Below are 24602 nucleotides of genomic sequence, written 5' to 3'. Positions count from 1 at the left end.
TGAAATTGCTTCTTCCAATTATTGATAAACCTGCACCTGTTAAGAAACTGACTGTTAGAACTGTTAAGGCTCCATGGATTGATGAGGAATTGAAAAACTGTATGGTTGAAAGAGATGGGGCAAAAGGAGTGGCTAATAAGTCTGGCTGTACATCTAAATGGCTTACTTACCGCAAATTGAGAAATTATGTGACTAAACTCAACAAAAAGAAGAAGAAACTTAATTATGAAGCCAAGATCAATGATAACAAGAATGATGGAAAAAATCTTTGGAGTACTTTAAATGAAATTATGGGCAGAAAGACAAATTCAACTCCATCTTTCATCGAATCAGATGGCTTATTCATCACAAAACCATTTGATGTTGCCAATTATTTTAATGCTTATTTCATTGGCAAAGTGGGCAAACTAAGGCAGGATATGCCCCGACAAACAGCAAGCAACTATATTAAAAAAAACTAAAACTAATAATGAAAGAAAAGCAGTGCAAGTTTGAATTTTGTAAAGTTAGTGTGGGAGAAGTGGAAAAATTATTGTTAAAGATCAATAATGACAAACATTGACAACTTAGATGGAAAGCTACTGAGGTTGGTAGCTGACTGTAAAGCCACTCCTATCTGTCATATTTTTAATCTGAGCCTGGAGGAAAATCTTTGTCCTCAGGCCTGGATGGAAGCCAAAGTAATTCCACTACCCAAGAGTGGTAAAGCGGCCTTTACTGGTTCTAACCGCAGACCTATAAGCTTGCTGCCAGCTCTTAGCAAACTATTTGGAAAAAATTGTGTTTGACCAAATACAATGCTATTTCTCTGTAAACAAATTAACAACAGACTTTCAGCATGCTTATAGAGAAGGGCGCTCAACAAGTTGAGGAGACTAAATTACTTGGTGTTACCTTAGATTGTAAACTGTCATGGTCAAAACATATAGATTCAATGGTTGTAAAGATGGGGAGAGGTCTAGCCGTAATAAAGAGATGCTCTGCTTTATTGATACCACACTCCAGAAAGCAAGTTCTGCAGGCTCTAGTTTTGTCTAACCTTGATTATTGTCCAGTCGTGTGGTCCAGTACGGCAAGGAAAGACCTAGTTTAGCTGCAGCTGGCCCAGAACAGAGTGGCACGTTTTGCTCTTAATTGTAATCAGAGGGCTGATATAAATACTATGCATGCCAGTCTCTCTTGGCTAAGAGTTGAGGAGAGACTGACTGCATCACTTCTTCTTTTTATAAGAAACGTTAATGTGTTGAAAATCCCAAATTGTTTGCATAGTTAACTTACACACAGCTCTGACACACACAAGTATCCCACCAGACATGTCACCAGGGGTCTTTTCATAGTCCCCAAATCCAGAACAAATTCAAGAAAACGTTCAGTATTACATAGAGTCTTTATTGCATGGAACTTCCTTCCATCTCATATTGCTCAAATAAACAGCAAATCTGGTTTCAAAAAACAGATAAAGCAACACCTCGCAGCAAACGCCTCTCCCCTATTGGACCTAGATAGTTTGTGTTTGTGCATTGATATGTAGGCTACGTGTGCCTTTTAAAAAATGTATGTAGTTCTGTCCTTGAGCTGTTCTTGTCTATTGATGTTCTGTATTATGTAATTCTGTATTATGTTTCATGTTTTGTGTGGACCCCAGGAAGAGTAGTAGCTGCTTTTGCAACAGCTAATGGGAATCCTAATAAAATACCAAATACCTTACCTGACACCTGTCGTGGAAAATTGCCTCAGAAATATAACACTTTTACGAGAACTTGTGAATTCAATATAGACTTTAATACAAAGTAGCAAAGCACATCTAACTTCCCTGAGCATCAGCTCTGCTTTTATGCACATATAGCATATGGGTACATCCCCTTAGCCCTTCCGCCACCATTGTCTTCCAACCCGAGTTTCTTGCTTGTTTACGCCTGATGACGCACACATCTGTTCCGGTTTGGATTACAATGGTGGCAGAACCCCCTCGCTTATACAACAAAAATTTATTTATTGTATATGGTTCACACGTCAGTCAATTTGCCACCATTCTTCTCCTGATTCCTCCTGACAATAGTATGTTAGAAGGCGGAAATGCTATTATGTTCTAAGCTAATGCAATCTTTGTCAGGATATCCTACTCAGAGATGGTATTTGCATTACATGCCCCCCTTTCTATCCGGTCAATGTACTCATTGTCCTAACTACTTCCTGCTATTCAATTATGTTTCTTCAGCATAGCACATGCATCTAGTTTCTTTACATTAACTCCCACACACCCTAGACCCACTTCAATTTCCATACCACCCCAATAGATCCACAATCGATGCAATTGCCATTGCACTGCACACTACCCTATCCCATCTGTACAAGAGTAATAACGATGCAAGAATGCTGTTCATTGACTACAGCTCAGCCTTCAACACCATAGTACCCTCCAAGCTCATCATTAAGCTCGGCCCTGGGTCTGAACCCCGCCCTGTGCAACTGAGTCCTGGATTTCCTAACGGGCCATCCCCGGGTGGTGAAGGTAGGAAACAACAACCCCACTACGCTGATCCTCAACACAGGGGCCCCACAAGGGTGTGTGCTCAGCCCCCTCCTGTACTCACTGGTCACCCATGACTGCGTGGCCACGCACGTCTTCAACTCAATCATTATGTTTTCAGACAACACTACAGTTGTAGGTCTGATTACCAACAATGACTAGACAGCCTACAGGGAGGAGATGAGTGCCCTGGCGGAGTGGTGCCAGGAAAATAACCTCTCCCTCAGTGTCAACAAAACTAAGGAGATGATCGTGGACTTCAGGAAACAGCAGAGGGACCACGCCCACATTGACGGGACCGCAGTAGTGAAGGTGAAAAGCTTCAAGTACCTTGGCATACACATCAGTGACAATCTGAAATGGTACACCCACACAGACAGTGTGGTGAAGAAGGCTTGGTCCCTAAGACCCTCACACGCTTTAACAGATGCACCATTGAGAGCATCCTGTCGGGCTGTATCACAGCCTGGTACGGCAACGGCACCGCCGGCAACCGCAGGGCTCTCCAGAGGGTGCAAACTACCTGCCCTCTAGTACACCTACAGCACCCGATGTCACAAGAAGGCCAAAAGATGATCAAGGACATCAACCACCCAAGCCATGCCCTGTTCACCCCACTATCATCCAGAAGGAAAGGTCAGTACAGGTGCATCAAAGCTGGAACAGAGAAACTGAAAGACAGGTTCAATCTCAAGGCAATCAGACTGTTAAATAGTCATCACTAGCCGGCCTCCACCCAGTACCCTGCCCTGAACTTAGTCACTGTCACTAGCTGGCTACCACCCGGTTAGTCAACCCTGCACCTTAGAGGCTGCTGCCCTATGTACATAGTCATGGAATCACTGGTCACGTTAATAATGGAACACTGTTCACTTTAATAATGTTTACATACTGTTTTACTCATTTCATATGTATAAACTGGATTCTAGTCAATGCCACTCCAACATTGCTCATCCTAATATTTATAATTCCATTCTTCTACTTTGAGATTTGTGTGTACTGTTGTGAATTACAGATACTACTACACTGTTGGAGGTAGGAACACAAGCATTTCTCTACACCCTCAACAACATCTGCTGAACATGTGACCAATAACATTTGATTTTGGCTGTCTTTTTTAGTGGGTGAAAATAGGTTGTAATCTTATTGATCAACATATCAACCAAATATTACCCAATTCTCCACGTTGAAATGATGTGGCTGTAAACACTTACAAACTTAAACAAACTCATCAGGGAATACTAAACATTACATATTGAATGTCACACATAGCCTAATCTCTCATGGACAGATCTACGTAAACATAACTGGTACCGTAGAATCTGTATGAGGCTGAACAGGAAGTGTAGGATAATGAGCAGCAGTTGTTCTGGTTTTGGGCTTTTTCCTCACTGGTTATTTGGACAAATCACGAATTCACAGGTGTCAGCATCTGCAAAAAGAGAAGGTGGAGCTCCTCGTTCCGGTTCTCCTCCTCATTCTAGTACAATTACCTGGGTGAACAATTACCTGGGTTAACCAAGATTACACATATCCCTTTGTTGCCTGTAATATTAACTCATGATACACAAACCTTTACTAAAAATTATTTGATTTATACTTTATTGTACCTTTGTGAGGGTGACTTCGTGGATGAATGTGTGTCAGTGTGTGTGTGTGTGTGTGTGTGTGTGTGTGTGTGTGTGTGTGTGTGTGTGTGTGTCTGTCTGCCTGTCTGCCTGTTTGTGTCACACCCTGACCTGAGACAGACGGTTTATTTCTCTATTTTGTTAGGTCAGGGTGCGGGGTGGGCATTCTATGTTTTGTATTTCTTTGTTTTGGGCCGCGTATGGTTTGTAATCAGAGGCAGCTGTCTATCGTTGTCTCTGATTAGGAATCATTCTTAGGCAGCCTTTTCCCACCTGTGTTTCTGGGTAGTTGTTTTCTGTTTAGTTTTCTGTACCTGACAGAACTGTTGGCTTGTTTTCGTTTTGTTATTTTGTTCCAGTGTTTCATAGTGGAATAAAATCATGAGCACTCAACACGCTGCACCTTGGTCCCCTCATTACTACAGTCTCTGTCTGTCTGCCTGTCTGCAGGTCTGTCTGCAGGTCTGTCTGTCTGTCTGTCTGCAGCTCTGTGGTTTACAATGACATCATCAATGTGTTGATTGTGGAGATCAAAATAATCCAAAACTCACCACTAGATGTCATGAGAACTCTTAAAGTACTGCTTGTCCTCCATCTCCTCCCTCTCTTTCCTTCCTCCCTCAATGATAATATCGCTATGCCACACTTTGTTTGTTTGTTCATTTGGGCTATGACAGTCTATTACGAATCAGTCTGACAGTATTTTTGACAGTAATTAAATCTGCAGACCGAATAGTTTGAAGTGACTGAAATGCATCAGAAAGGTATTGGGAAGTTCCAAAGATCATTAGGCAATAATGTTGCATGATTTTCTGTGTAGAAAATAACATAATTGATTATCTTTTCCCCTCAGTCTGATTTATTGCTGGTCTTGCCAACTTGGTGCTAACGACTTGTGGACATAGTAAAGGGAAATAGTACGTACCTATGTGCAGGGTTGGGTAGGTTACTTTCTAAATGTAATCTCTTACAGTTACAAGTTACCTGTCCAAAATTGTAATCGGTAACATAACTTTTGGATCACCCAAATTCAGTGACGTAATCTGATTACATTCCATTTAGATTACTTTCCCCTTAAGAGGCATTAGAAGAAGACAACATTTATGTTACCAATTGAACATCTATTGCAGAATAAATCAATGTTAAAGTTTACATAGCTGGCCAAATATGCATTTTACATTTTACTTTATGGGTTGGACTTGGAAATATGGAAGTACAGATTAGCCAAATTGTTTTGCCTGAGCATGATCCCAAAACTAGGGACTTATTAGCCAGCCCTACTCGGTTGTTCATGATTTTGTTGTCATGGAGGACTGATTGGGCTCATTGATTCAAGTTGAAAAATAAATGCTGCGCTCATGGAATGGCATGCTTTGCCAAGAGTGTGCAAAGCTGTCATCAAGGCAAAGGGTGGATACTTTGAAGAATCTAAAATGGAAAATATATTTGGATTTGTTTAACACTTTTTTGGTTACTTCATCATTCCTTAAAAGTGTTATTTCACAGTTCTGATGTCTTCACTATTATTCTACAGTAAATAGTAAAAATAAAGATAAACACTTGAATGAGTAGGTGTGTCCAAGCTTTTGACTGGTACTGTATATATGATTTATATAGCAACTACAGATTGTTCCTTTAAGTCTATCAAAAGTGTACAAGGTTGAGCATGTGTCCATTAGGATTAGTTTTTTATCAGCATTAATTAGATTGAGCAATTAAAGCCCCACTTTTATTACATAGGCTTGGATCCGCACTATGCAACTGTTGAAAGAGCTTATTTTTCACTGGCTGTCCACTGGTTTCAAAAACAATGATTGATACGCAGTTTAAACTTCTTGAATTCAACCATTATTGGGTTCAAATACACATATAGATTTGTGAACAGCCATCCACAACAACCACAATCCGTAAGGCGCAAATAGTTAAATGAGAGAGCAGCAATGTGATTCACATCAATGCGCTATGTAGATATAAATAATAAGTGATATCCGTATCGCCGTAAACTACATCGTGGCAGTCGTCCTTACATCCAAGCGTTTATTCAAGTTGGATAACATTGGATGCCGATAGCAGCTTGGACTGTACCCTACAAAAGCCTATTCCTGCTCTTTTCCCACAATACATCAAACACATTGGTGTGTCATCATAGTGGTCTCTGACTTTTGGTCAGACTTGCTCAGGTGGAACAAACTTAAACTTGCGCCTTTTGTCAATGCTGATTTGAAAGGCGAACATCCTTTCTGAATTTAAAAGTAATCCTCGAAGTAATCATTTAGTTTTTCAAAAGTATCTGTAATCTGATTACAATATTTTAGCTGGTAACGTAACAGATTACAGTTACCTTTTTTTGTAATCCCTTACATGTAACGGATTACATGTAATCTGTTATTCCCCAACCCTGCCAACGTGTTCCCGAGAGTCTTATCTTTCAGTGATGGCGTCACAATATTATGTAGTTTAAACCATTCAAAAGATAGAGCCACACTTGAAGGAAGATGTAACCCCGGTTCTATGAACCAAGCGCACATTTTCTCCCCATTTTCAAATCAGGTGACCCCACATGGGGTAGTGACCCCTAGTTTGGGAAGCACTGCACTATGGGCTCTATTTTGAGGCAGTGCAGTTGTCAAACACATGCATGGCCATTTCGACTTGTTAAAGCAAGCACTCTTCTTTCTGTTTTCTAACGCTTGGATTGGTAATTGACCTGTCTCATATAAGGTCGCTTGCGCTGAGGTAGGAGGGCTGGCAATATCTGAGGTGTGTCCTTAAAAACTTTGCTGTGCTAACATGGTTGGTTACGGTATGGATTTTGACAGCGCAGCCTATCCAGCTGTGAAGCACAGTGCCTATATGCGCATTGGAACAAGAGAGATGTGTTTTTCGTGCTCGTAAACCTCGTATTTAGAAAAAAAATAACAAATGTTTTTTCCCCATTTCATTTCATTTGGTTAAAAAAACAAGATTAGTCTCAATGAAGCCCTTTTTTTTGTCCTGCCCAATGCATTCCCAAAGTAGTCAAGACTATCGATAAAGGGCTTGGCTAATGAGACCTCTTTGAAATAAATGTTAATCACCAAAGATTTATTAAAATATCAAGTTTGGGAGTAGAAAGCTCTCAGCTCTGTTTATATATGGTCCCCATTCTGCATGGAGAGCTCTCAGCTCTGTCTATATATGGTCCCCATTCTGCATGGAGAGCTCTCAGCTCTGTCTATATATGGTCCCCATTCTGTATGGAGAGCTCTCAGCTCTGTTTATATATGGTCCTCATTCTGCATGGAGAGCTCTCAGCTCTGTCTATATATGGTCCCCATTCTGCATGGAGAGCTCTCAGCTCTGTCTATATATGGTCCCCATTCTGTATGGAGAGCTCACAGCTCTGTTTATATATGGTCCCCATTCTGCATGTAGAGCTCTCAGCTCTGTTTATATATGGTCCCCATTCTGCATGGAGAGCTCTCAGCTCTGTTTATATATGGTCCCCATTCTGCATGGAGAGCTCTCAGCTCTGTTTATATATGGTCCCCATTCTGCATGGAGAGCTCTCAGCTCTGTTTATATATGGTCCCCATTCCGCATGTAGAGCTCTCAGCTCTGTTTATATATGGTCCCCATTCTGCATGGAGAGCTCTCAGCTCTGTTTATATATTGTCCCCAGTCTGTATGGAGAGCTCACAGCTCTGTTTATATATGGTCCCCATTCTGCATGGAGAGCTCTCTGCTCTGTTTATATATTGTCCCCATTCTGCATGGAGAGCTCTCAGCTCTGTTTATATATGGTCCCCATTCTGCATGGAGATCTCTCAGCTCTGTTAATATATGGTCCCCATTCTGCATGGAGAGCTCTCAGCTCTGTTTATATATGGTCCCCATTCTGCATGGAGAGCTCTCAGCTCTGTTTATATATGGTCCCCATTCTGCATGGAGATCTCTCAGCTCTGTTTATATATGGTCCTCATTCTGTATGGAGAGCTCTTTTCTCTGTCTATATATGGTCCCCAGTCTGTATGGAGAGCTCTCAGCTCTCTTTATATATGGTCCCCATTCTGCATGGAGATCTCTCAGCTCTATTTATATATGGTCCCCATTCTGCATGGAGAGCTCTCAGCTCTGTTAATATATGGTCCCCATTCTGCATGGAGATCTCTCAGCTCTATTTATATATGGTCCCCAGTCTGTATGGAGAGCTCTCAGCTCTGTTTATTATTGGTCCCCATTCTGCATGGAGAGCTCTCATCTCTGTTTATATATGGTCCCCATTCTGCATGGAGAGCTCTCAGCTCTGTTTATATATGGTCCCCATTCTGCATGGAGATCTCTCAGCTCTGTTTATATATGGTCCCCATTCTGCATGGAGAGCTCTCAGCTCTGTATATATATGGTCCCCATTCTGCATGGAGATCTCTCAGCTCTGTTTATATATGGTCCCCATTCTGCATGGAGAGCTCTCATCTCTGTTTATATATGGTCCCCATTCTGCATGGAGAGCTCTCAGCTCTGTTTATATATGGTCCCCATTCTGTATGGAGAGCTCTCAGCTCTGTTATGTAAGCGGTGCGCTCATGATATGCTCTTATCTATTCAGTTATGGGGGTTTAGAGTTGGACACCCACTCTGCTGTACGATGGACAGTTTAGTTTGAGTTAAATCAGGTCTCTCCCTCTTTGTACGATAGACAGTTTAGTTTGAGTTAAATCAGGTCTCTCTCTCTCCCTCTTTGTACGATGGACAGTTTAGTTTGAGTTAAATCAGGTCTCTCTGTCTCTCCTTCTTTGTCCTTCTCCCCTCTCTCATAGGCAGCGCGTGTTTCAAGTTTTGGGAAGCTAATGTTCACCATAAAAATACACCTTAATAATAAAGCATTCCATGCATCTATCTGTCATCATATTTGCAGACTTATGTAAAATCACCTTAGAATTCCTACTATTCCTAATGTGATGAGTAGATTAGATAGTCATAATTTAGGCTAATAATTTAACTCAATCACTGTTTGCGTTAAAAGACTGCAGTGTTCAATGCATGGCTGACCCTGTATTGGCGTAGAGTAGGCCAAGCTATAGCAGGGGCGAAAATCTGATATCAACTTTGGAGGGGACAATTACATGAAATTTTCTCAAGAGCAATTCCTGAGGGGGACACCAAAAGTAGTGCTGTAACACATAGCCTACATTGTAATATGGTAAATGTATATTGAGGAACCAAAGAAATAAGGTGTTTGCCGTACTCCTAACTACCGGTACCCAAAACTACACAACTAATCACAACAGCAATACCATTGCCTTTAACAAATCTTAGTTCAGTCACCAGTTTAAGTTGAGAGTGGGGGGTATCCATGGCATTTTCCAATTATGTTCCTATTTTACAAGTCAAAAAAATTGAGAACCTTTCATAATGTTGCCAAACAAAGACTCAACAAACTTACCTGAGACTCCCTGTCTCTGGCAGTCTGTCCCTGCATATCTGTCCCCAACTCTGCTGTCTGTGTGCCATCTGTTGCCTGCCTAGAATTTCATTACTTACTTATGAACATTTTATCAACTAGTCTTTGAGATATTAGGCTACTAGGGTTCTTACTATGCGTTTTGGTGTACTGAAAAATACTCTGATGTCCGTCTTATTTTTCTGCCATTTTTCTACCTGACTGGCTGGCTGGCTACACACACACACACACACACACACACAGTGTGTAGGTTATTTACAGTAGGAGATGGGCTTCTATCATCTTATCTTCTATTATTCTATTTGGGCTTCGATCTAAAAGGTAGCTAGCAAATGTGAAACGGATTAAAATGACAAGAGTTGACAGCTGTATGAGTTCACCATTTACACAACATATGCTGCAACCTTTTGTAATTTTAATAGTTTGTTTCATATTGGCTGGCTTCCAACAATAGCTGAATTTGCAAAGCTAGCGAGCACCAATTCAGTTTCAGTGGTGTTTGCTATAATCTTTACTACCCGGGTTAAATAAAGGTGAAATAAAATAAATAAATAAAAGTTCCCTTGCGACAATTTAGCTTTTGCAACGAGACCATTAAATATATTTAAGACAATGGTAGAAGAGAGTGTAGTTCTGTTCAGTTTGGACTTCAGTTTATCGCTAACCTTATCACAGGGACTTTGAAGCACTAACTTACATCATCTGCATGCTGATCTTGGAATAAATTGACAATAGCAAAGATTCCATCTTTGACGACGCCACATAAATGGAATAGGTACTAGCTAGCTTAATAGTTAATATTTGCGCGACCAGCTCTGCATATTCAGCTAGTGTGTGTGCGCGATTGACTAGATTAACCTCACGTCAGTTACGTTCATTGAGTGCCTTTCAGACAGTAGACACGACCCCTCTGTTACCTTGCAAACTAAGGAACTGTCAGTGGATCAAACCATTGTGAGGCAAAGGGTGGGGGGTGGCAATCTTTTGAAACTTAAAAACGCGCTATTAAGTGTCTATAATCAGCACAATTGCTTTCATTGCGTATTATTAATATTATTTAAATTACATGGTTATGTTTCAGTGATATATTGGGGGGGACAAATCATATTTTTCCCAGGATGGGGGGGTCGTGTCCCCCCCGTCCCCCCCGGGATTTCCGCCCCTGAGCTATAGGCTATGTCAGATTCGTTTCTTCTCCTTTCTTTTTGTGTTTATAAACACATTTCATGCAATTCTACTACACTTTATATGACTGGAGACATTAGCAAAATATTTTTTTTATATGACAAAAATGACAGGGTAGTATAGACATATAGGCTACTTCTGGCTCTGACTAAATCAATTGTATAGCTAATAGGCTATGTGTTTGTAGATGGACTGAGCTGAATGAACCTACAGCAGCCAAGGTGATAATGGCTGGGGTCATTTTGCTTGTATTTGCTGTTCTCCAAATAGCATTTGAAAGCTTTCTAACTGTATATAAATGTAGTAAATTAACTTGGGAAGGGGGGTGAGGGATAAGAGGTGTAGGAGGAGAGAGGTAATCTGGCCACCTGGTTTCTCTGGTGAGAGAGACAGCCTCCAGAGGCCCAGCTCCTGCCACAGGCACATGGAGAGATCCAGAGAAAACCAGCAGACCCACCCCTCCTACCACAGATACATGGAGAGATCCAGAGAAAACTAGCAGACCCACCACTCCAACCACAGACACATGGAGAGATCCAGAGAAAACCAGCAGACCCACCACTCCTACCACAGACACATGGAGAGATCCATAGAAAACTAGCAGACCCACCAGTCCTACCACAGACACATGGAGAGATCCAGAGAAAACCAGCAGACCCACCACTCCTACCACAGGCACATGGAGAGATCCATAGAAAACTAGCAGACCCACCAGTCCTACCACAGACACATGGAGAGATCCAGCAGACCCACCACTCCTACCACAGGCACATGGAGAGATCCAGAGAAAACCAGCAGACTCACCACTCCTACCACAGACACATGGAGAGATCCAGAGAAAACCAGCAGACCCACCACTCCTACCACAGGCACATGGAGAGATCCATAGAAAACCAGCAGACCCACCAGTCCTACCACAGGCACATGGAGAGATCCAGAGAAAACCAGCAGACTCACCACTCCTACCACAGACATATGGAGAGATCCAGAGAGAACTGTCAGGACCTCCCATCCCAGCTGTCCCAGTTCGTAGGAGGAGCAGGGAGGGTGGGGAGGAACCTCAGGCCTCGACATACTCCAAGAGGAGCAGGGATGAACATTCTTACACAATCCACAGGATGTCCCCAGGCACTGAAATTACTTTGAAGTTGATATGCAATTTGTCATGCTTGATGCCTCTACTAATGAGTTTACTGATAATTTAGAGTTACTTTAGTAAGAATTGAAATACATATGTTTCTTGTTCTTTAACACTTGAGTGTTGTAATACAATCACATACAGTAGGCTAGTCAATGTGTATTTTGCAGAATGAAAGAAAGGTAGAAGAAGAGGTCAATAATATCTGGATATAGAAAGAGTTAAGGGGCAACCCATTACTGCAGTGGGATACATCAGGGTCAAGAGTGTTTCTTGGTAGTCTTAAACAAATCTACTTTGAAACAAAAGTACACACCTAACACACATGGTTATGGGCTTGTGTCAGACATAGAGTTAAAACGTATTCAATTTTGAGTTTGCATCCCTATATTACACTTTTTATACATCATAGAAGACTGAAATATAACAACACTGTTTAACATAGAAACACCAGACTTGCTGTGTTTTAATTTGTATTTATTTCTGATCAATTATGAAATGATGAAAAATATGAATAACATTACACCCATGAGACCACTAGAGGGCGCTTTTGATCATTTGGCTGCAGGAAAGGATACTTGTACTACTGTACTAACACAGACCCAGAAGAGGGAGAGTCTATTGACTATCAGTGACTAGCTGTTCTGTTATATATACTTTTTTTATTTAACCTTTATTTAACTAGGCAAGTCAGTTAAGAACAAATTCTTATTTACCATGATGGCCAACTAAATGCTGGGGAGCAATAGAACATCAGCTTGGAATATCCATCACATATGTGTCAGAAGAACACATGCTTTGCCTATTACTTTTTCTTCTGGTCAGGAGGACTACTGTGTAGTGTATTCAACTGATGATGCCAAACACCAATATACAGCCAACTCCTGATAAGTGTGCATCAAAGGAGTTTGGTGGCACTTTAATTGGGGGAGGACGGGCTCGTGATAACGGCTGGAGCGGAATCGGTGAAATCGTATCAAACACATGGTTACCATGTGTTTAATGCCATTGGCACCATTCCTGACATTATTATGAGCCGTCCGCCCATCAGCAGCCTCCTGTGGTGTGCATAGTGCATTGTAATTTACCAATCTTCATTTTGGAGATTGAACAATCTTTATGCGATTGTGTTGCTTTTTATCTATATCTGTTTGTGCCAGTTAAATGGGCCCATTCATGACCGTCTCAAAGCCAATGCTAGACCAACATTAGGAGTTGAGTCCGGAGTGGCTGATGTGACTTTTCCAGTTTTTCTGCATGTTTCAACCTGCAAGAGAGAGTCATGCTCTCATCTCTCTCCCTGTTCTCTGTATGGTGTTGCCAAGCTGACTATTACAGAATATAGTAGATACTGATCTGCTTGACTCTTCCATAACACACAGGGAGTGGTAGGCCACTGTGTGCTGAGGCAGAGTGTAACGTGTGGACACTGGGAGTCGGGAAGCAAGGACAGGGAGTGGTAGGCCACTGTGTGCTGAGGCAGAGTGTAACGTCGGGAATCAAGTACAGGGAGTGACTTTAAATAAGTAAATGGGGGAACGTACAAGGAACAAAACAAGAGTAGCGTACAGACATGAAACACTGAAACAGAAACAATAACACCTGGGGAAGAACCAATGGGAGGGACAGATATAGGGAAGGTAATCAGGGAGGTGATGGAGTCCAGGTGAGTGTCATGAGGTGTTGGTGCGTCTAACGATGGTGACAGGTGTGTGTAATGATGAGCGGACTGGCGACCTCGAACACCAGAGGGGCAGTATACGTGACACAGAGGCTAAGACCATACTGTAACAATACGATAGAGGTGGTGGACAGAGGGGGAGAGGTGAGCCATAAAGGGAACAGCAGTAGTGAATCTCCAGCTGATCTAAATGTGTTCTCTCTCTGGGGACAATAAAGATGTAACTGAATAAAATGGTATTTAATTCACGAAACTTCCTCCCATCCTTTTCATCCATAAAACTATTCTTCCAAACATGCTAGTGTGTACTCTTGTCACCCCTCTCTCCGTCTGTGTTCAGCATCAATGATATAGATTCAGAATCATTGGTATATATTCAGCATCATTGGTATATATTCAGCATCATTGGTATATATTCAGCATCATTGATATAGATTCAGCATCTTTGGAATATATTCAACATCATTGGTATATATTCAGCATCATTGATATAGATTCAGCATCTTTGGAATATATTCAACATCATTGGTATATATTCAGCATCATTGGTATAGATTCAGCATCATTGGTATATATTCAGCATCATTGGTATAGATGCAGAATCATTGCTATAGATTCAGCATCATTGGTATATATTCAGCATGCTAGTTGCGTTAGAAGGGGTGGGAGATGAAGAGATGTTGGACGGACAAGGAGGCATGGCTGAGTCAAATAGGAATCCTGACTTAATGAAGTGGTGATTAAAGAGCTCAGCCATGTGCTTCTTGTCAGTAACAAACACATCATCAACATTAAGGGACATGGGCAGCTGTGAGGAAGAGAGTTTAGTCTCCAGGTCTTTAACTGTTTTCCAGAACTTCTTGGGGTTAGACTTACAGAGAGAGAACTGCTCCTTAAAGTAACTAACTTTGGCCTTCCAGATAGCCTGAGTGCACTTATTTTACATTTGCCTGAACGAGAGCCAGTCAGCCTGAGTATGCGTGTGCCGAGCCTTTCGCCAAATGGAATTCTTGAGGTGGAGTACCTCTGCCAGATCGCGGTCGAACCAGGGGCTGAACCTGTTTTTAATTCTCATTTACAATACCACTAAACATATCAAAAAAGAAGGTCCAAGCATCTTCGACAGAGGGGATGAAGCTGATTCTATACCAAGCTGATTCTATATCGAGGCCAGGTCATGGAGGAAGTCAAGCGTCTATGACAAATCAGGACAGGTTGTTTCACTGAGCAGCCATTACGAACAAGGCTTTAAAACAATGATCACTAAGGTCATTACAGAAAACACCAGAATGATACCTATCAGGATTATTTGTGAGGATAACATCAAGTAGAGTAGCCTTTTCTCGGTTTTTGGAGTCATACCTTGTGGGATTGGTAATAATCTGAGAAAGATTTAGGGAGTCCCATTGCTTTAGAAATTTGGTCAGGTGATTTAACCTTTGTGTTGTTTTAAGGGTCAAAAATGACTCGCCACCATGTTTAACAGCAGAGAAAACCCCCTAAATGAATTATTTTCAACTTGAAATTTGATTACTGTTCCTAGAGTGACCCCAACATTAGAAAGAGTGAAACATCTCCTTAGTTCATATTTCCATGAAAGCTGTACACCACCAGGGTACAAAGATTGTCTTAGGGTCATTTTGGACCCGGCAGTTATAAAATAATTTACACACACACACACACACACACACACACACACACACACACACACACACACACACACACACACACACACACACACACACACACACACACACACACACACACACACACACACACACACACACACACACACAATGAGAAATTGAGATTATGTGTGCTACTGATTGAACTCAGACAAAACTAAAACTTCCTTGTGGATGTGCAGCATCTCCCCTCCATGACCCCACACATGACTCAAGTTCACAGACAAAATAACAACAATTTCAGACAAAATAAACACAATTCCAGACAAAATAAACATTTCTTGAAAGCATTGTTTACTAATGGGGAATGCAGTCAGAGGCTATAAAGGTGCTGCAGATGACAGTCCCCCCAGTTCTCTCTTTGCTGAAGCCATGAGGGCACGTTTCAGTGCCCAACAGGTCGTAGATCAGATTTCTTCAGATGTCCAGGAGGAACAAGAGAACAATAATTTAGAAGAGGAGGAGGTATCTGAAAAATAAGATGGGGAAGTATACAACCCAGAGCACCGTGCATCATCTTCAGATGAAGAAGAAATCCCCCAAGCTGAAAGAGAGACATTTTTGTCAAAGAACAGAAAAATAAAATGGTCCTTGTCAAGAGGTTGAATGAATGGGACTGAACGTTGACGATTCATTTCCTGTAGGCTAGCACTAGCAGTAGCAACCTTCATTTGTCAAGGTCAATCAAAATCAAAATGTTGTCTCAGAAAATAAGATCTGATTTTTTAGATCAAAGCAAAAAAGACTGCAACCACAGCAGCCCAAAGGGATAAAGACCCTGTGACTGCTGCATCTAGCACCTGCAGCAGTCTACCTGGTCCCCCAGCCGTGCACGGGCCCCACTTATGTGCATGATGTCAATAAAACATTGCCAGCCTCCACAGAGCAAGATGTCAACCTCAACCCAACCGGCGACTGCTGCAACAGCTCTGCGTTAGCCAGGCCCCACGCGGAGCATGCAAGGCCTACTACTGCTAGTGTCCTGTGTGAATTTAAATATGCTCTCTCTAATTCTCTCTTTCTCTCTTTCTTTCTTTCTTTCTCTCTCTCGGAGGACCTGAGCCCTAGGACCATGCCTCAGGACTACCTGGCATGATGACTCCTTGCAGTCCACCTGGCCGTGCTGCTGCTCCAGTTTCAACTGTTCTGCCTGCGGCTATGGAACCCTGACCTGTTCACCGGACGTGCTTGTTGCACCCTCGACAACTACTATGATTATTATTATTTGACCATGCTGGTCATTTATGAACATTTTAACATCTTGACCATGTTCTGTTATAATATCCACCCGGCACAGCCAGAAGAGGACTGGCCACCCCTCATAGCCTGGTTCCTCTCTAGGTTTCTTCCTAGGTTTTTGGCCTTTCTAGGGAGTTTTTCCTAGGGAGTTTTTCCTAGCCACCGTGCTTCTTTCACATGCATTGCTTGCTGTTTGGGGTTTTAGGCTGGGTTTCTGTACAGCACTTTGAGATATCAGCTGATGTACGAAGGGCTATATAAATCAATTTGATTTGATTTGATTTACTGCACCCATAGAGAAAACAGGAAAAAATATCAACCTATTGGAGTATATTGAACGAGGGCTCATCAGATTTTAGCTGCAATTTTGTGCAGATTTAAAAAAATTATTGTTCAGAATTGATCAAAGGGCCATTCTAAATTGTTAAACGGGCTGGATCTGGTCCGTGGGCCTCCATATGACAACCAGGGCAGGATGGCAGCACAAAATGTCATAGGGATGACCCCAGGGTCCACAAGATATGCAGTTGCCCATGCCCAGGACATCGCCTCAACATTCTACATGTTCATCACACCAGCCATCGAAAAAATCATACTGGAGATGACAAATTTGGAGGGTTTCCGTAAATATGGAGACATCTGGAAAAGGATGGATGTGATTGACCTGCGTGCCTACATAGGGCTGCTATTCCTAGCGGGTGTGTAGAGGTCCCGAGGCGAGGCTACATGTAGTCTCTGGGATGCAGAGAGTGGAAGGGAGATTGTCCGTGCTACAATGCCACTGAAAGTCTTTCACACTTTCTCAAGAATGCTACAATTTGATAACCGTGAGTTAATAAGACCTGCAAGACATGTGAGAGACAAACTGGCGGCCATAAGAGAGGTCTGGGAGATGTGGGTGGAGTGTCTGCCATACTGTACCTCTACAACCCTGGGCCTGAAGTAGCAGTGGATGAGCAACTGGTTCCATTCAGAGGTAAATTTGTATTTTCATATCTGTAATGTAAGTGATTTTCACTGTTCATTTTATTATGTATTGCTGTAATATCATTGATTTATGTGATTGTTTTTTACTAATTACTGATACTGATCTTTAGTCAAAAGGTCGCTGTCCTTTCCGGCAGTATATGCCCAGCAAGCCAGCAAAATGTGGCATTAAGATATGGGTGGCCTGTGACGCACAATCCAACTACGCTTGGAAGATTCAAGTCTATACAGGGAAGCTGACCAGTGGAGGTCCCGGAGAAGAACCAGGGGATGCGGGTTGTGACAGATGGACTGAGAGGGCACAATGTCACGTGTGACAATTTCTTCACCTCTTATGAACTCAGCCAGCAGCTCCTGAAGAGGAAGATCACCATGGTTGGCACAGTCAGAAAGAACAAGCCTGAGCTCCCCCCTGCACTCCTCGCAACAAGGGGGAGAGAGACCTTCTCATCAAAGTTTTCCTTCACCCCCTCCAGCACTCTAGTTTCTTACCTCCCAAAGAGGAACAAGAATGTGGTCCTCCTGAGCACACTGCGCAAAACAGCTGAGATCAGTGATCGCGAGGACAGGAAGCCAGCCATCATCCTGGACTACAACCACAACAAAGGAGGCGTGGACAACCTGGACAAGGTGATTGGAACTTACAGCTGCAGGAGGATGACTGCCCGCTGGCCCCTGGTCATCTTGCATAACATCATTGATGTGTCCTCAAACAATGCCTTCGTGATATGGAACAAGATCAAGCCTACCTGGATGCCTGATAAGCGGAAACAAGAGGAGGGTGTTCCTGGAGCAGCTGGGAAAGGCACTTGTAACCCCATAAATTCAAAGAAGAGAGCACCTCCCCCGTACAGCAGCCTCTGCAGAGCTTGTGAAAGCTGTTCAGGGGGCTGAATCTAGTCCTGATCCACCTGAGGCTGCAGCTGGGGCAGGCAAGAGGAGGGAGATTCCAATTCTGCCCCCCAAAGAAGAACGGTAAAACAAATACTATGTGCTGCACATGTGGGAAATACATCTGCAAAGTCCATGCACACACACTTGCATACTGTCCTACATGTGCTAATTAGAGTTGATTTACTTATTTTCTTCACGTTTTTGCTTTGTATCTATTATCTTATTTTATTCGTATTAATTGTTGTCGTTTATACACCTTGTGGGAGGGGGCAATGGTTAAAAAATGGGAGAAGACTTGTATTTTACCGTTGAATTCCTCATTGTACAGTATATAAGAATATATTACTGTTGCCAAAAAAGTTCAAGACTGTTATTGTTTCCCTTCAATAAAATGCATTCAAAACTACTTTCTGCACATTTCTGCTACTTTCTTAGGCTATACAATTGCTATCTCTTGCTAAAAAATGTATGTTTACACCTATGCAGTACCTTAAGCAATAATAATAATAAACCTCTACTTTAGTAAAGAAAACAACTATGACAGGTGTGTTGTAATAAAAATGTGTGGTATCCACTGATTAAATGCAGTCTTTCTGCATTGTGAAGAGGGAAAACCCAGATATTCACAAAGTTTGTGAGGAATGATAGGTTGTTTCTTCATGCAAAATAGAATTTAGGGGGGTTTAAAATTCAATTAAGCTGCTTCATTTTAGGGGTTTAGCGAAGGCGGGTCATTTTTTAGTCTTAGGACAAGGGGAGTATACAGAATGTTAAGACAACACAAGGGTTAAGCATGTCCCAGTTTAGGTCACCTAGCAGGACAAATTCAGACTTGGTGTAAGGGGCCAGGAGAGAGCTTAGGGCATTTAGGCTATAGGCCGGTGCTGATGGTGAACGATAATACCCAGCAACAGTCAACAACGAGCTATTTGAAAGTTTAATGCTTAAAACCAGCAAATCTATTTTTTGGGGGACAGACTTGGTGGAGACAACCGAGCACTGAAGGTGTTCCTTGTTAAAAATTGTCACTCCACCACCTTTGGAAGATCTGTCTTGCCGAAAGTGGTTATAACCAGAAAGGTTAACATCAGTGTTCAAAACACTCTTTCTTAGCCACGTCTCAGTAATGACCAACACATCTGGATTGGAGCTGTGAACCCACACTTTCAATTGATCAATTTTAGGTAATAAGCTTCTAGTGTTAACTTGCAGAAAACCAAGGCTTCTACGAAAGCAGAAATCAGTGAAGCAGATATCAGAGCACAAGGCAGAATTGGGGCTAGCAACAGCAGATGGGCCAGGGTGTACATTTCGAAATATCATCAGTAATACAATCAGGGCACGGCAGAGGACAGGGAGAGCTCTGCAGTGTTGATTTAAGACATTTGAATGTGCATCAGATCATATTGTACAGCAATTTCATCAGGTAACATGAATACAAAGCTGGTGAGAGGTGGTTAGAATAGGATGGGAGGCCAAGACTCTGTGTAACTAATAGGGAGTCAGTCCTGAGAGTGGGAACAAACATAGTCTGTCCCACAGTCGGGTAAACAAGCAAGTCCATAGTCAACAAAGCCTGCAGGAGTCATGAGGCAAATAGCATAAAGGAAAGGCTGTGCTCTGTGGTTCTCCTCCTCGTTCTAGTAATCGAGCAGCTGAACAATTCCCTGGGTTAACCAAGATAACACATATCCCTTTGTTGCCTGTAATATTAACTCGTGATACACAAACCTTTACTTAAAATCATTTCAGACAGTGTCTGTCTGTCCGTGGTTCTCCAGTTGAATAGCCCTGCCATACATCATCTCCACATACTCAGCACTTGTTTGAATTGGTTGCCTACAAACCCAGATTTTTGATTGAGGTCATTTTTGTTTTGGTCTGTTTGTATTTTTGTTAAATTGGAATTTGTAATTAAAACCCATTGAAAATATTGAGTGTCAGAAATGTTATTTTTTGGTTTTTACTGAGCTACTCAAAACAGAAAGAGAGACTAGTCGAGGTAAGCCCTGCCGCTTCAGTGCTGCTATGGGTAAAGTTCCCCCTAGAGATGCTTGAGGGAGACATGTTCACACACTTCTGGCATATACTTGTTATAGAGCCACCATGTACTAAGATAGTTTAACTCAATGACAAGAGTGTGCAAAGCTGTCAGCAAGGCAAAGGGTGGCTACTTTGACTCCTGCTCTGATGCTTTGTAGATACGGGTTTGTAATGTTCTAGAATTTTGATGATGTATATTTTGGGAAGCAGAATGCTAAAATGTACATTTTTACCCAAAAGATGCTCTGATCTTCATAACACACTGCACTTATAGAGTAGGCTACGCATGTGCTATTTCTTTATTTAGTTGGCATTTTGTAGGATGAAATCTCTTGAGATGCCCAATCTAGTTTTCAATGTCTGTTGAAAAATTGTGCCAGTGCTTGGCTAGGAACTGCAAACAGCTGGGCGACATAGGTAAGGCTTTTAATGTGTCACTTTAAAAGTAACAATTTGTCCATAAAAATAAAATGGACAGATTTAATAATTGAATTCAGCAACGGAAAAAAAGAAGTTTGCTTTGACTTTTACTTACAAGTCTGTCTTCCTTTGACAACACAGAATATATTCAGCTTGGCCCAAGATGGCTCCCCTCAGTTGTCCACATTGTGAAGGAGAAGAGTTCATCTTTGCATTCAGGTGTGGCGAGACCCTGAAGCCTGCACATGGCCATAACTACATTACCCACCTTTTTTTACCACTACATCACTGATATTAATAAAGAATCATAAGTAATATTCTAATAATTCATGTGAATGTGAAAACACGATCATCCTTGTGCTCCATTGATGTCTGTTTGTTCGGAGCTTGATTAGTAATGCCTAGGAATACAAATGTGAACGCTATGTCATTTGAGAAAAGAGATACCTATGAAAATATGTTATGATTTTATGCAATTCATCACTACAGCTGACTGAACAGCAGCTAATGCTACTTGTCAGTGTGAATCATTTCTCCTATTTCCCCCTTTCAGAGGTATAACATTACAATTGTATAGCTAATAGACTATGTGTTTGTAGATGGACTGAGGTGAATGTGCTTCTCCAGCCCAGCCACGCTGAGAGGTGTATGGGGAGAGAGGTGATCCGGCCGTTTGCCATAGAAACACCAGCTTTTCTGCGTTTGAATGTATATTTATTTATTATTAATTATGAATTGTGTTACATACTCCTGTATGTAACACAATTCATAATTAATAAGTATGTAAGACATAATTCAGAATTAATAATAAATAAATACAAATTAAAACACAGAAAATCTGGAGTTTCTATGGCAAACGGTGTTGTTATATTTCAGTCTTCTGTGATGTATATAAAGTGTAATATTGGGATGCAAACTCAAAATTGAGTACATTTGAACTCTATATCTGACATGGTACATGTGTCTTGTTTTTTTAACATCTACGGGATCAGTGTCCCTATAGCGAGACGGTTGTTGCTAACATGTGCTAATATGAACGCAGCACAAGACCCAGAAGAGGGAGAGTTGATTCTCATGACTATATGAGACTGGCTGTGCTGTTCTGATGCTGGGGAGAAAAAGGACAGCAGCTCAGAATATCCATCACGTGTGTCAGAAGAACACATGCTTTGCCTTTTACTTTTTCTTCTGGTCAGGAGGACTACTGTGTACTGTATCAAACTGATGATGCCAAACACCAATATACAGCCAACTCCTGATAAGTGTGCATAGCGTATTGCAGTTTACCAATCTTCATTTTGGAGATTGAACAATCTTTTGGCGATTGTGTTGCTTTTTATCGGTATCTGTTTGTGCCAGTTAAATGGACGCATTCATGACCGTCTCAAAGCCAATGCTAGACCAACATTAGGAGTTGAGTCTGGAGTGGCTGATGTGACTTTTCCAGTTTTTCTGCATGTTTCAGCCTGCAAGAGAGAGTCATGCTAAAGGAATGCAGAGCAAGGACCACCACAAGATACAGCAAGCACAGACTAACACAACCCATATGAATGCACTCTGTTACCTTGACAACAGGGACACACCCTATCTAACCCACACACACACACACACACAACACACACACACACACACACACACACACACACACACACACACACACACACACACACACACACACACACACACGTGCCCACACACACAAAACACACATACACACTGTCACTGATCTCCTGGTGATTTGAACCCAGCCAATGTCATCATCGATCATTTAGTCAATGCTGACTGGAATATAATCCAGCCAGGTGGATATTGATGGTTGTCATGGTTAATGGTTATTGTCATGCCAGCCTCTTCCACAGTGGCTCCTATACTGTTCTCTGTATGGTGTTGCCAAGCCAACTGTGTTATAGAATAGATACTGATCTGCTTGACTCTGTTCCAAAACACACAGGGAGTGGTAGACTACTGTGGGCTGAGGTAGAGGCTAAGATAATACTGTAACAATACGATAGAGGTGGTGGACAGAGGGGGAGAGGTGAACCATAAAGGGAACAGCAGTAGTGACTCTCCAGCTGATCTAAATGTGTTCTCTCTCTGGGGACTATAAAGATGTAACTGAATAAAATGGTATTTAATTCCAGAAACATCATCCCACCCTCTTCATCCATATAACTATTTTTCCAAACATGCTAGTGTGTACTCTTGTCACCCCTCTCTCCGTCTGTGTTCAGCATCATTGGTATAGATTTGTGTGAATGAGATCTGTGTGTTAATGCAATATGAAAACATTCCAGGTGATCAATGTCTATTTTATCATGTTGAATTCAAAGATGAGGACTTAAAGACATCAAGTCTAAACTCTAACCTCCTCCCTCCCTCCCTCCCTCCCTCCCTCCCTCCCTCCCTCCCTCCCTCCCTCCCTCCCTCCCTCCCTCCCTCCCTCCCTCCCTCCCTCCCTATAGGCTACACACACTCATAATCAGACGGGCGTTGCCTGTTCTTTATAAATTCCTGAACAAACTTTCTCACAGCTCTTGCGCGGTACGTTACTTCCCCACCCTGTTCTGTTAGCGTCTCTCCTCTGTTTGGTAAGTAACCGTTTTTCACTTATTCTACTATTACTATTGGTGTCTTTGGTTTAATGGAGTAGATTATCTAGTGTAATAAACAGGTCTCACACAACTGTAATAACTGTTTCCAAGTGTGACTAGCTACTGATCTGTCTCGTCCAGAAAACCTGTAGGCTATAATGTTCATTAGTCTTCGCTTGATTTGATTCAAAAATCAGTTATTCTATGGTTTGTTATGCAGGATGATGGGCCATACTATTTACTGATTAAGACATAATGTAGTATATCTATAGGAAAACCTTTGAACATTGAAGCAATGTTTTTGTTTTAGAACTTTATTAGACCTAGATCTATCTCTCAGCCGGTTCAAGTCATTTTATAGGCATTATTACTCACCAATTATCATCAGCCTGATTTCTTTACACTGAACTGTTGCAAAACCCTTTCCTCTCCTGTCACACCCCTCTCCATCCCCAAATCCCCACACTTTCACACTTAGTATGATGTGTCACATGGTCAAGCTATGACAGAGGTTAAAGGAAAGTCTACACAGCTAGAGATGTTGGATGTTCCCAAAGAAATGGGGAGGCACCAAAATAAAGAGGAGGGGTCTGAGGTAGAAGGAATGTGTAAAGGAGTGGAAGATCACAGTTTAAATGCCAGGAAATAACACCAGCCAAAGACTGTGCTTACAGAGACAAAGAAAGCCAACTCCCATCCTCCCTAAATGTGCATTGTTAATTCGTTTTCTGCAAAGGGATAGTTTGCTATTAGTCAATTAGTGATATCAAGACACTCACTGTACTGAGTATGTATCTGCTACTGTAACTTACACCTCCTCCCTCTATCTCCCCTCCCCTCTCCCCCTCCCTCCCTCCCTCTCTCCCCTCCCATCTCCCCTCCCATCTCCCCGCTCCCTGTCTCCCCTCCTCAGTGTATCCTTCTCTCTGCAGCCATGCCGTCTCAGTTGGAGAGATCCATGGAGTCCCTGATCACGGTGTTCCATCGCTATGCCGACAAGGATGGTGACTGCAACACACTGAGCAAGAAGGAGCTGAAAGAGCTGATGCAGACAGAACTGGACAGCTTCCTGAAGGTAACACAGACATCCATCTCTATCTCTCTTTTCTATCCCTCTGTTTTTATCTCACTGTCCCTC

General features: G+C 42.0%; 1 protein-coding gene across 2 annotated transcripts in view; it reads left to right on the top strand.

Moving 5' to 3' along the window:
• The window catches only part of LOC106606009 (protein S100-A1), a 36163-nt gene that overhangs the window by 10739 nt on the left and 822 nt on the right, over positions 1-24602 (top strand). Inside the window, exons 1-2 of one of the 2 annotated variants that reach the window (XM_045718911.1) lie at positions 23317-23461; positions 24378-24539. In XM_045718911.1, coding sequence (XP_045574867.1) covers positions 24399-24539 — 141 coding nt within the window. In that variant the 5' untranslated portion in view covers positions 23317-23461; positions 24378-24398. Of the gene's footprint in view, positions 1-23316; positions 23462-24377; positions 24540-24602 lie in introns of those variants that run through there. The other variant, XM_045718912.1, reaches the window with a different exon arrangement.

Source organism: Salmo salar, chromosome ssa05 (assembly GCF_905237065.1).
Source record: "Salmo salar chromosome ssa05, Ssal_v3.1, whole genome shotgun sequence".
NCBI lineage: Eukaryota > Metazoa > Chordata > Actinopteri > Salmoniformes > Salmonidae > Salmo > Salmo salar.
Note: the sequence above shows the minus strand (reverse complement) of the source record. Positions and strands in the feature narration are given on the sequence as shown.